General features: G+C 43.0%; 1 protein-coding gene across 2 annotated transcripts in view; it reads left to right on the top strand.

Annotated features, from left to right (window-relative positions):
• The window catches only part of LIN52 (lin-52 DREAM MuvB core complex component), a 122,101-nt gene extending 109,311 nt beyond the window's left edge, over positions 1 to 12,790 (top strand). For both annotated transcript variants that reach the window (XM_046009908.1, XM_046009903.1), the window contains exon 6: positions 10,758 to 12,790. In XM_046009908.1, coding sequence (XP_045865864.1) covers positions 10,758 to 10,813 — 56 coding nt within the window. In that variant the 3' untranslated portion in view covers positions 10,814 to 12,790. The remainder of the gene's footprint in view (positions 1 to 10,757) is intronic.
• Positions 12,791 to 13,161: the final 371 nt, after the last annotated feature.

Raw genomic sequence — 13,161 nt, 5'->3', positions numbered from 1 at the left:
TTTGGTAAGTGCTATGAAGGAAGTAAATGGGTCGATATGAAAGAATAAACTAAGAAGACTCACTCTGGATAGGGTCGTCAGGAAGACCTCTCTGAAAAGGTGACTTCTGAGCTGAGACATGAAGGATAAAAATGATCAGTGCTGCCGTTTATTGACTTCCCTACTATATGCCAGACAGTATAAAGGATTTTCTTGCATTATTTTATTCCATAGACTCTGCAAAGCCTACTTTATAATTCCTGTTTTACAGATCAGAAAACTGATGCTCAGAAAAGTAAATTACTTGCTCAAGACTTTGAAACTTCGGAGAAGGGGCTGGGATTTGGACCAAATCTAGGCCTAATTCCAAAGCCAGATAAGACATACCCTTTTCCTGTGTTGCATTGCCTCTTAGACAGAAAGAAAGCGGTGAACACCAGTTAATATAGTAAATGGTTTAATTTATTTATTACTGAATGGTTATAATTTCAGGATACATATGATTATTTTATTTGGGAATATTTGTTATATAAGAAAACAGACCTTCTTGTCCAAACTAAAGGAAATTATTTCAATATCTGTTTTTATTGTTTTCAATTTAATAATGGTTCTGTTTAAAGTACTTTAGCACAAATATCGTCCAGATATTTCTAACCTATTAAAATGATGCACCTTCTGAGTATCCTTTTTGTTTACTTTTTGTTTTGTTTTTTACTTCACAGATATTTGTTAAAACTGATATAAAAGGTATTTTAAAGTGTCTTTTTAAATTAACTTTAGTAAGTGAAATAACCAGATTGTTCAGGGTTCTATAAGTAACCATAAAATTAATCTTGGGGGAAAGTTTTTTTTCTTATACTAGCACTTACTGAGCACTTAAATGTATTCTCTTAAGTATTACAACTCAGTCAGGTCAGTAGTGATCCCCATTTTATAGATGAAGGAACTGAGGCACAGAGAGGCTACCTAATTTACTTGCGATCACCTTCTAGTAAGTGATAGTTTTTAGACCTAAAGTTCAAATCCTATGCAGTCATTGGTTTTATATCCTAAGTATTAAAAAGGTCATCTCAAGCAATAAGAAAGTAGGAAACTATTATTATATTCTTCCTCGCCAGTAATTTAAGTCCATACTATTGTCCAGTGAATCATGCATAAAGACTCATAGACATTTGCTTTGGTGTCTTAAACTAGAACTAGTTTAGCAGTTAAAACCCAGATGCTAATGTTACAAACAAGGCCACCTCTAACAATATTAAAATAAAATGGCATTATTTCCTGGCTTAAAGAAATATTCCCCAGTAACTATAGGAATGCTGTGGCATGAAGACAACATCTTAAATCTCTATGCAAGTCATACACAAAGTGTTATGGCAGTGAAAAACTAGTGGCGTGAATAATACCTCCTCATAGCCCAAGACACGTGATGTATCTTGAGCCTCAGTGTGTGTTGGATTTTGTAATTTCATGAGCAAGATTTGTATTTTTTTTAAAGTTCTGTATTTCTGTGTGTTCCACTTGATGTCAAATCTGTATTCTTAGATTGTAAGGTTCCATTAAAAAAAATAAATAATCTCAGCCCCTCCTCCCTCCACTCCCCCTCCCCCCCCACACTCATTTTGTATAATATGGTAATGATATCACCGTTGCAGTAATTACGGGTCATCTTCATTTCTTTCATCTCTGCCTGTTCTGATGGCTTCATTCCTTTGACGGAAAAGATTTGGCTCTGGGTGCTATGATTATTTTGTTAAGCGTTATTCGAATAGACAGGAGTGAGAGAAATTAATCAATCCAAATGCAATTAGCATCATGTTTAACCCAGTGATGGACGTCTCAAGGTGAAACAGCTAGGGGAGTTTCAGACATTATTATTCAATCCAATGGTTCTTATCTAAATTATAATCAAGAGAGGTTTTTATTGGCTTCTCAGTGTGAGGATGTAACTCTTTCCCTGCCCTAGGGGTCAAGAAGACTGGGCCTTCATCCTCTGTAGACTTTAGTTACTGCCAGCATGTTGAAGTGGGGATGTTCCAAGCGGGAAAGTTGTCTTAATGTCCAGGTGATTTGAAATTTATCTATATGGTGATCTTGGTCTGATTTTCCTGAGAGTGGGATGTGGCCTATGGATAAATTACTCTAACTTGAGGCAAAATATTTTTGTATTGATCAAGTCAGTTTGACTAGTTATTGTTTTCTTAACCTTACATGATAGATTTATTGTTTTACTCACTTTAGAGATGAAGAAATTAAGACTGTGTGAAGCTACTAGCCCTTGGTCATAAGAAAGGTTTCACCACCATGTATTACTACCCATGCCCTGAAGCACGAGTGTTCTGCACAAATTTCTAAGTGTTTATTATACGTTCTCACCCCAAGAGTATTAATCCATTGCTTGATCTCATTGCCTTTCATTCAGTAGAGTTTACTCTTGAAAGGGGAACCAAGCAAAACTATGAAGTGCTCTGAAAAGGTTACAAAATACAAATTAAAAACTCGATAGCTCTCATTCCTGAACCAAATCTTCAGGGGTTTGATGTTGTTGTTTTGTTTTGTTTTGTTTTGTTTTTTAGTAGGGAGAAGGATGATGAAGGCTATTTGAAAACTAGTCTTGTTTTACTCTTAAAAGAAGGCAGGGCAAGGAGAGTTGATGGGAGAAACACAGGCTTGCACCTGAATACAACATTTTTCAAATGCCTGACAATTAAGATTCTTCTACTTCTGCTTTCAATCTTCAGGCATCATGGCTGACACTTCCCATATTTTATGTTCTTGCTTGATGTTTTATATTCTGAGAATAAATCTGTTGGCTGGATATTTCTATCCTTTTTTTTTTCTTTTTTGTCATGAAAAGCCATTAAAATTATTTTCCATATTGGGACTGTCCAAATTTGTTTACCTGTACATTGAGTCTTGGCTTTTCTTTTTTATATTACATCTTAGGTAAAACATTCTCCAGAAATGGGCCTTACTGTGAACTGAGGGGGAAATGTTTAATATAAAATTGTCCTTCTCTGAATTCCCTGGAGGGAACACTGTTCTTAGCACCCCACCCTTTTGGAAGAAAAAAATCCTGTTAGAGAAACAAGACACCCAATAGAAAGAGAATCTGGAAAGTGTGCAACCCCAAAAAAGGCTTTTTTAAAAGCGCTCTCAGGAGGAAGATTTTCATAGTCAGTGATAGTTTGGTCACAGATATAGCATCCAGACTGTTCTTTTGTCAGATACATGTTTCGGTCTCCTCTTGAAATGCTTATGCCCAAAGAACTTTAGGCAAAAGCCTCAAAGCTGTTCTGCTTACCTTCAAATGCTTCTTCTAGGTAATTTAGAGAAAAGTCAGATTTCTACTAGAGACTCTCGCTCGTGAACTCTCCCATGAGTTCTTTGAGAATGTTGAGGAGACTTTGTTACCATTACACCACCTTCTGAGGGCCACCAAGTGTCTAAATGAGGCTCCAAAATCCCCTCCTCATGCACGACACGGTACTCAGTTCATAGCACCTTCAGTTCTTGATGGCCGCCCTAGCACAGCTGCTCTTGGATTAGAGGCATGAAGAAGTGCTTTGTCCTCAACTTGAATTATCCATCATTTGCTGGTACGTGTTGTGCGGAGGTCTGAGCAGGAGTGTGGGGAAGGATCCCAGTCTGGCGAGCTGCTCTGCTGAACCCCAGCTCTCTGCCAGAGCAACCGGAGACTTCCCACGTTCCTGCGAGAGAGAACACGGAATTATAAATCACATCGATTTCCTTTTGCTCTCCTCTAACGCACCAAAATAGCCTGTGAACAACTAGCCCGTCTCAAAGGCCGCTTCTCCTGTATTGGAATCTTCCCTAATATCTAGTACGGAGTGGTCACTTCGTGTGACTGACATAACCATTCATCCAACCCCCTTCATGCTTCTCCTGCCCAGCGCACTGTGATGACTGGAGATCCCTCCTGTCACAGTTATTAGAATGCATTCAAGGTTGCAAGGACCAAAAAAGTAATTTTTTAAACCAATGGCTTCATTTCTTTCAATGAAGCTAACTCAGTAAATCGCTTCTGAGAGTCCTGATGTAAACTAAACTAGGGTTGTATGTGTTCCTCTTCGCTGGAAGCAGCTGCTGGTAGAGTTAAGGAAGGCGGCTGCCTCTAGTCCCTAACATTACTCCGGCAAGTGTGGGTCTCCAGGTGAGACGTGTTACACGGATGCAGGTCATTCCTGGCTCCTTTCGTTTCGCATTGGAGATTTTTTTTTAAGATTTTATTTATTGGGGCACCTGAGTGGCTCAGTGGGTTAAAGCCTCTGCCTTCGGCTCGGGTCATGATCCCGGGGTCCTGGGATCAAGCCCCACATCGGGCTCTCTGCTCGGCAGGGAGCCTGCTTCCCTTCCTCTTTCTCTACCTGCCTTTCTGCCTACTTGTGATCCCTGTCTGTCAAATAAATAAATAAAATCTTAAAAAAAAAAGATCTTATTTATTTATTTGACAGACAGAGATCACAAATAGGCAGAGAAGCAGGCAGAGAGAGAGGAGGAAGCAGGCTCCCTGCAGAGCAGAGAGCCCGATGCGGGGCTCGCGATCCCAGGACCCTGGGATCATGACCCGAGCCGAAGGCAGAGGCCTTAACCCACTGAGCCACCCAGGCGCCCCTTGAGATCTTTTAGGAAGGAAATTGTTTGATCTCCTTTGGCCACTCCCAAGACTGCCTGTGTGCAGTCTCGGAGCGGACCTGTTACCTCTTTCTCCAAGTGGCAGCTGAGGAGCTCCAGGGCTCCCCTTGGCCAGAGAAGAACGCAAGGAAGGAAGAGGTCGAGACGAAGAGCAGTAGTCATGGGAACTTGAAGGTGGTGGGGTGGGAGAGGTATGTGGTGGGATTTCAGAGGCACACGCCACTCGGTTGTCTCACGAAGGCCTCTTGTGCATGACGGGCTTTGTCAGTGGGGCAGCTCAGACACCACTTTGATAGGCAGCCAAGTCACAAAAGAGACACACCTGCACCACTGACTGGAAATAGAGTTTGATGAGACGGTTGACGTGTGTTCCAGCAGCAAACAGGAAATGTCTACTACGAAGGGAACCTGCTGTTTACTCCAAAACTCAGTTCCCACAGAGCACACGGACCCATTCTCGGGCAACTGCAATTTGCTCCCGCCACATCCTGATCCCAGCAGCACGGATTTCTCTCTTCATTCATTCTCCACTTCCTCACTCCTTCATGGTACATAAAGTAACTGGTGTATATACAAACAAGCATATGGCTTTTTAAAAACAACATGACCAGTGCTATGTTCTGATCGACATTGAACGGACACGGAGTGGGATACAATACTGGTTCAGTGGCGGTATCCCCGTTCCCCGTTAGTGGTGTGCTCATTCAGTTCTTACCTCGTATTCCAGTAAGTTATTCTGCTCTCACTGTTTAACCAGAAAAAGAAAAAGAAAAACTCCTTGTGTACCTTGTTCATTTGGGAGAATTTTAATGTTTTTCATTTATCATTATAAAACCAAGCGCGGTTGTATAACTTTTTTGTACGTAGCTGTTACATGTAGGGCATTTTGTCTTTAAATAGAAACAATTGCTCTAAAAGAAATGAATCCTAGGGGCACCTGGGTGGCTCAGTCATTGGGTGTCTGCCTTCGGCTCTGGTTATGATCCTCAGGGTCCTGGGATCGGGTCCCACATCTGGCTCCCTGCTCGGTGGGGGGGCTGCTTCTCCCTCTCCCATTCCCCCTGCTTGTGTTCCCTCTCTCACTGTCTCTGTCAAATAAATAAATAAAATCTTTTAAAAAAAGAAAAGAAATGAATCCTAGATTGAAATGAATCCCATCAGGCGTCTCTTTGCTTAAATAAACGTCTTGTTTGAAATGGAAGAAAGATAATTATACAGAAGCTAGCATTTACTAAATACCTTTGTGACCTTTATGTTAATTTCACCTTGAACCAATGAGGGAACCAAGGGGCGCCTGGCTGGCTCAGTCATAGAGCACACAACTGATCTCAGGTCATGAGTATGAGTCCCACGTTGGGCATAGACCTCACTTTAAAAAAATAATAAAAGTTTTATTTAAAAAAAAAAAAAGGAAACCAAACCTCGGGAAGATGTCTTGGGTGACTTGCCTCCATTGGTCCAGGGTCCATGTAGGAGCTGGGAAGCAACTCCAAGCTGGTCTGATGCTCAAAGCCCTGCTCTTTACGCAGGGTTTTGCTATTTCCTTTGTTTCCTGCCAGTCGTATTAGAGTCTCCTAAAGACAGCCTGGTGTAACTTTTCTCCATCTTGCTAATGTTTTTAATTATGTTGAGGCACAGAAATATTTAAAGTAGTTTGCATTGGAATTGAAAACCAAACATTATGAGTTTCTCCCATTTCATTAAAAAGTTACTTAATCTTTACATTGTTCTCTACATTAAAGCCGAGCAGAATTTTATCAGGCAATTGCTTCAAAGTTATAATCTGGAAAATCTTTCTGTAATGAAACCCATATGTCATGGGCGAAAGGTGCAAAGCCCTGGCAGAGAGGGTTGGTCTCGTGAGAGAGTCTGCACCCAATCTCGTTAACCAGGGTGCCTCTGGTAATCCCTCATCCCCTCACTGGTGAGAAATCAATCTGTACCACTGAATCTTTTTCAACCAGCCACCAAGAAAATTTACTGCAGAGAAGGCAGTTTGGGGATAGTCATTGTAGAAAGGGAGCCAGAGGCAAGGCTAACTGTATATGGAGGAATTGGAGAATCCGAAGAGGAGATTGTATTAAACCACACACCACCTTCGGAGCGAGCAGGACAGAGACCTCCCTTCAGCCCTGACCTCTCTAAGTAGACCTGGTATTTACAGCTGCCGTGAACCCGACAGCCTTAGGGAAAGGATGAAGGGGGGACATAGAAACTGCATAAACCTGGAAGTTGATTGTAGTTTCTCCATTTGCTGTCTTTGAGTGTGTACAAGTGGTCTCCTGTCCCACATTCTCTGCAGCAAGTGACATGTTCCCCCTACGGCGACAGTCTGTATTGTGACTTAACTCCGTTCACGGGCTGCATTGCGGAGGAGAGCCTGTGATCATGACTTGGCATGGAGGCCGTGCTTCTCTTCTGCACACAGATACTGTGGTGGCGGATGACCAGGGGATCCCTCTTGGCATAATTATTAGAATGTGGAAGCAGCGTTGCCTTCCTATTCAACCTCAGAACCCTAGAGGATTAACCCAGAACTAGAAAATGGTTAAGAAATTTTACTGACTCTAGGTAAAACTCCAGCAATCTTGCCATCTCTAAGATTGTCTTCTAACACATGGTGGGGAAAAAAAAGAGAGAGAGAAAAGAGAGGAACTGGAAGTGTCAAGCTGGGGAGCATACAATCTTACCAGGGCCATTAATGCAAGAATTGCACCAAGTCGTAACTAGTGGGAACAAGAGGGATGGAATGAGGCAAGGGAGTAAATGTCTTCCTCTCTTCTGTAAGCAAGCCAGAGACATCTCTAAAGGCTCTTCCCTGGAGAGATTTGAATTCCTTGGTGGGAGTTTTTTCATAAAATACATTTACATATAAAACCCTGCTGGAAGGGGTGTGTATGTGCTTGCATGCGAGTGCACGCGCTAGTGTGTGTGTGTGTGTGTGTGTGTGTGTGTGTTTAAGAGGAATACAGAATAGTAGCAGAAGGCTGTCTCCCTACTCCTAATGGGATTTTGTAGCAGCATGTGTGAGTTTGTTTCAGAAGTCAAAAATGAACAGATGTTGGTATAAATTACCTCTGTGTCTGATGTCTTGCAAATTAAAAGCGCGGTTGGCATCACTAAACAATTTCACTAGGTTTAGGGGGGTGCGGCTAGCAGGCGGCGATTACTGTCGCGGGTCGGTAAGAATCCTTGCGCTACAGCAAAACAGCAAGGCAAGGATAAAGAAATGAGGAATAAAATAAGGGGTTATGTGAATTAATCAGAGATGTTAACATCTCTGATAACAAGTGAACAGGAGGGCTCGAGGTCTGAAGCTGCCCCTGACCCACAGCAATTTCTCTGCACACAAAGAGGGCTTGGTGCTTAGGAGGTGATTTATAGGGCACAGCCCTCTTTTAGGGAGCAGCTATGTCACGAATTCGTATATCTCCTATATGGGACTGGCGAGTAGGGAAAGTTTCTCCCCTCCCATGTAGAAGATGAGGTCTTTGAATTACTTCTACTTTTACGGTGGTTTTCTGCAGCTCTGTGTGCTCAGATTAGGTTGGAGCGGGGGGGAATGATTGAGTGGGGAAAGGGTTGTTAAAAAGGATTGGTTAAATTCAAGGAGAGCTTGCCACTGAGAGACTTTGGAAGAACGGTTTATTTTGCCTTTTAAATCCTTTTGATCCCTCAACTAGATTGGGTCTTTTTAAATTTGATGTCTTAAAATATTGGTCATTCTCCCATTTGGGGAAAAAAACAGTAAAGAATCGGGGATATGAAGGGAAGCAGGCAGAAGTAATTAGTAAGATCAATACAGACCTCCAGGCCCAGGATTTTTGGAGCAAGGCTCTGTTCTACCCAGAGTTTTGGATTACCCACGTCTGGTTTCCAAAGTACCTGCTTCTAGCCATGCTGCGGGATCATTTGATACGATGTGCCACTCCTTAGTCAGCACCAGAGAGGAGGCAGGAGACCCAACCAGCAGAAATAAATGATGAGACCCACTCTGGCCAAAAGTTTAAGTCAGTTCCTAGAGGATCAGGCCAAGGGGAAAGCTTCCAAGGAATGGGATTTTTGAGGTTGTTAGCATCCCTTTTCATAGTTCTTTCACTCATTCACTCAGGAAACACTAGTGCGGGAGAAGCAGCAGACTACTTACCCTCCTTTGAAAGGCGGTGTGTTAATGGTACCACTCTACCAAGCATGTTCGTTGCTGAATAGCCAAGAGAAAACCAGGGCGGTGGCATTCTTGTGCTACTCATTTTGCAGGTAAAGAAACAGGCTCATAGATCTTGCCTAGCCCGAGGTGTCCCCCCGCTGCTAAGTGCTAGAGCTGGAACATAAACTGAGCTCAGACTCCGTGTCATCTACAAGTCCACGCCACCTCCCCTGGGAAGAAAAATACCTGTTTGGATTTCTTCTAGAGTAGTTAGTCCTACCTCTGTCTCTCCATTAATCTGGCATTACTTTCATCAAAGGAAATTCTTTTTCTTGCCAAATAAGCAAGATAAATTTAGGGAAAACAACCACTACCCACAATGTAGAGAATGAAGCTCCGAGGCCCTTAACAGGTCTTATTGTCTCTGCAAAGGAAGGCAACAGACATTGTGTTCCTGCTTGGAATCTTTTTCGTATATTATCATTCATCCAGCCAACTTTTATTTAGCACATACTACCTCTAAGTGCTCGCAATAGAAAGAATAATGAGCCTCTACCCTCAGTTCTTACCCTTTAGGGCAGGAAGACACATATGTAAACAGATAACTGCAAGTCATACCGGAACTTTGTCTGTATAGGGTTTGGTGCGAATCCACCAGGGAAAGGAACAGTCGTTTTGATTTGAGCCCGGGTGGGGTCGTGGGCACCTGCGGCAGCACTTAGCACTGGAGCTTCCATTCCTAGTTAGTGGGATTTCCTTGCCCTTTGTTGGAGCTCCAGAATTTGTGAGAGGTGAAGAACATATGGACTGCAGGTACCAGAACCTTCCCTGTGGTTACAGAGTTTGTATTATTGTAGTTCTCTGTTGTACAAATGAACCAGGAGCTACTAGGGAGGGGGAGGGGAGTCCACTCATCTAGCACCCGGTCTGGACTTGAGTCAAGCCACAAAGAGGTGGAGCAAAGGTCCTTCTCATTCTGCAGGTGCCTCTCCAGCCATCTCAGTCTTTGGCCAGGATGGGAACATACTCTTAAGAGGCCACAGGTGCAGCCTGCTGTGAGCCCACTGCACGGTGCCAGGAGACTCCTGGCCTCTGGGACCAACGGTTGGAAACTTTGAGCACTGTTAAATCTATTGATGAGATCTGGGAAGATGACTTTGTCGGCATGAGGATGAAGGGGGTGTTATAATACATCCACTTCCTGCGGGTTTGCTCGGGAAAGCTGCAACAGTGGGCTTCTGGAGTGGCCCTTGTAATTGAGAAATGTTTTACTTTCATTTTGGAGCCTCATATGTAGGAAAGTAGCTGTATAAACCCTCTTGTAACCACAGCATTCAAAGATTGATGGTGCCGAAAGGCAGAGAAAGACACATAAACCTTGCCTGGCTGTATTAAATATCTAAGGACTGACAATGCCAAGAGAGAGAAGACCAAAGCTCTATAAACCCTAGTTTATTACACCATCCACAGATGAGCTGCACTGAGGGAATATAAACCCTGTTACATTATAGCATCCAGGGACTTCCACTGCTGAGAGATGGGGTAAATGATCTCTGATTCTGATCTGAGATTATAAATGTCCAGAGACCAGCAACCCAGAGAAGACTCTAATCTTGGTTGGGTTGTAGTCTCCAAGAGCAAACCCCCTGACGTAGTGAACATGAGTATTTGGTTACATTCTGGAGAGAGAGAGAGAGAGGTTGGTTGGTTTGGGGGAATTCCCTGGGAATTTTGTTCGGGGGGTGGGGGATGACAGTCTTCCCCAGTCGGCCCTGTAGCAGTTGCTGGCTTCCTGCAGTTTTCATTGTCAGTGGTGGTTGGTTTTTCCCTCTTTTTGGAGGTTAGTGGTGATTCAGTCTGTTGTGGTAGCAATTTGTTTTTACAATTTGACTTAGTTTGCCTTTTTAAAACATATTTACCTGAGATCTCTTGTGCAGATTGTGGGTTTTCATTGATCTTCCACTTGCTGTGATTGCAGCCAGAGAGATGACACGGGGGAAATTTCTCAACATTCTGGAGAAACCCAAGAAGTAGCAGCTGCTTGTGGACGGGATGTCCTGGGGACTGGAACCGCACCCTCCCTCCCAGTGGAGCTCTGACGATGTGCAACTCTCTGCTTCCTGGTGAGAGGCCGGAGGGTGCCCCTCCAGGACTGACCCTCTCCCCTGCTCCTGGCACTCTGTACCTCTGAGGACATTCGGCGGCAAGAGAGGAATTTGCTCTGTTGAATCGCAACAGAAGGATCAGCGCGGTTACTCAGTCAGCTTCCAGACTTTGACCATCTCAGCCTTGGATGTGGGTGATTCCAGAGAGCACATCATTCTTTAAGGTCAAAGTTCTGCTCTGTCGTTTCAGAAAGTGATGCAGGAGCCCCAGGATCTTACACCTGATTTGATTCGGTGATGGCAAAGTCAGTTGTGGCACGTTGATTGGACAGGTTCTTTTGGCTTGTACTTGATATCTTAGGAAGTATTTATGGTGCGAGGAGACCAGAGAACAATTAGATTCTGAAACAGACCAGTGAACTGACCTGTGAACTCTCCGTTATATATTGGGTTCCAAGAATCCCCAGCTGGAGAAGCCAGAGTCTTCTTGACATGTATACCTGCTTTAACAATTCTGTACCTCTCACAGTATCCCCATTCCCCAGTGCCTTTCATTCCCCACCATCAGTTCTGATTCCAGGAAAGGGGATCCCTGCGTATCGAGTCCCTCCTGGGAGTAACTAGTGAAAGGCCCATGCAAGGTTGCATTGGGTTCTAGACCTCAAGACCAAGTTAAAGATGAAAGAAAGGACTTTTGAGTTCCAGGAATCGGTTAAAGACCCACACAAAAAAGTCAGTATGGCCGAAAAGGTAGGAGAAGGGGATTGTTGACAGGAGTTCCCATTTGATTAAAAACTAGAATCTCTAATTGACCTGAAAGGAACGTGCTGTGGAATGGTGGCAGTGTTTTGCCCCCCCTTGTCCCCTCTCACAGCAGATATTTCACCAATGTAACAGAAATACACGCACGCACGCGGAAAAAAAGAATTTCCTGATCTAAATGCAATTCCTATGGAGCTCTTTGCCAGTTATCTGTCTCTATGTTAAAACCTGAAAACCTAACCCATGCGTAAAATTGGTTACACATGTTCTCCGTATTTTGTCTTGTAAGCCAGCCCCCAGCCTCTGATGTTTCGAGAAGTACATGAGGCTTCCTAACCTTCACGCAAAGAACATCCACATAGTAGTTGTCTGAGGGTGTTTGGTTACAAGGAAAGTTGTGGTTAAACTATTGGTCCTGAGTGTCCGTGCTAGGGTGCCACACTCTTCAGTTAAATAGCTAGCTGGTCTGTTAACCATTTCTGACATTTGTGCCTTGTTTCCCATGCTAGAACTAATGTTGGGTTTTTCTCTCATTTTTGCCATCCACGCGATTTTACGTATTGATAAGGAGAAAACTTGAACACGAGTCACAAAGGATGGGTAAGTGAGGAAGAAAAGATTCTGCCTGGATGCGATATAGAAATTTAGGCTGGCGAGGCATAGATTTTAAGTTAGGCTTATTATCGACATTCCTTTTTCTCAAAATGCAGTTGGAGTGGGAGGGAAGGAGAGGGCAAAAAATAGTGCCACAACGTCAAATTTTTCCTTTGCTTGGTTTTTGAGAGTTGATGACATCAGGCACTTTTAAGTGTTTGGGGAAATTGAGACATACATGGAGAATATGAGGATACCTCCCCAAAACCAACTCAGGTCTGTAACCCAAGGCTGTGTAGTTGGTTTTCTGGTCTGCTTTGGCCTTTCTTTTATTGTCATCTTATTCACCAGCACTTCACATAAGTAGATGTTTTAGAATTGTGATATTTATTGGTTTTGTATTTGTCATCCTTAGAAATGTTAATGATGTATTTTTATATTGATAATATAAATGGATGTGTAATGTGTGTGTACGTCAGGGTGTTAGAGGACTGTGCTTTGTACTTGATGGTTTCTGTGTCGTCATAATAAATGTCCCTTTCGTAGGAGAGTGAGTTTTTCTTTTCCTCAAAGGGCCAAGTTGCATACTTAAAGGATTCATCAGAAAGTGCAACTATAATGATAAGTAACCTGCTGTTTTCCTCTTAATATCATAGTGGGTGGTGCGGGGCTTTACGACCATCTACTACTTGATCTCCCAGCTTCCAGTCTGTTCTACCGGCCATCCAACCTCATTACTGCTCAACTCCCTAAAGTATTACTTAAGAACCTTTAATACCTCCTTGTGTCTAATAATAAAGTCTGGGTCTCTTATCCTGGCATTTAAAACACTCTGCATGTAATCCTCATCACCCCTCCTCTCCAGTATATGGAATCTGTTCTAGTTAACCTGAACAGTTCCATTTTCTCCCTTAAGTACCT

This window comes from Meles meles, chromosome 6, assembly GCF_922984935.1.
Source record: "Meles meles chromosome 6, mMelMel3.1 paternal haplotype, whole genome shotgun sequence".
Classification (NCBI taxonomy): Eukaryota; Metazoa; Chordata; class Mammalia; order Carnivora; family Mustelidae; genus Meles; species Meles meles.
The sequence above is the reverse complement of the archived record's forward strand: the minus strand, read 5'-3'. Positions and strand labels throughout refer to the sequence as shown.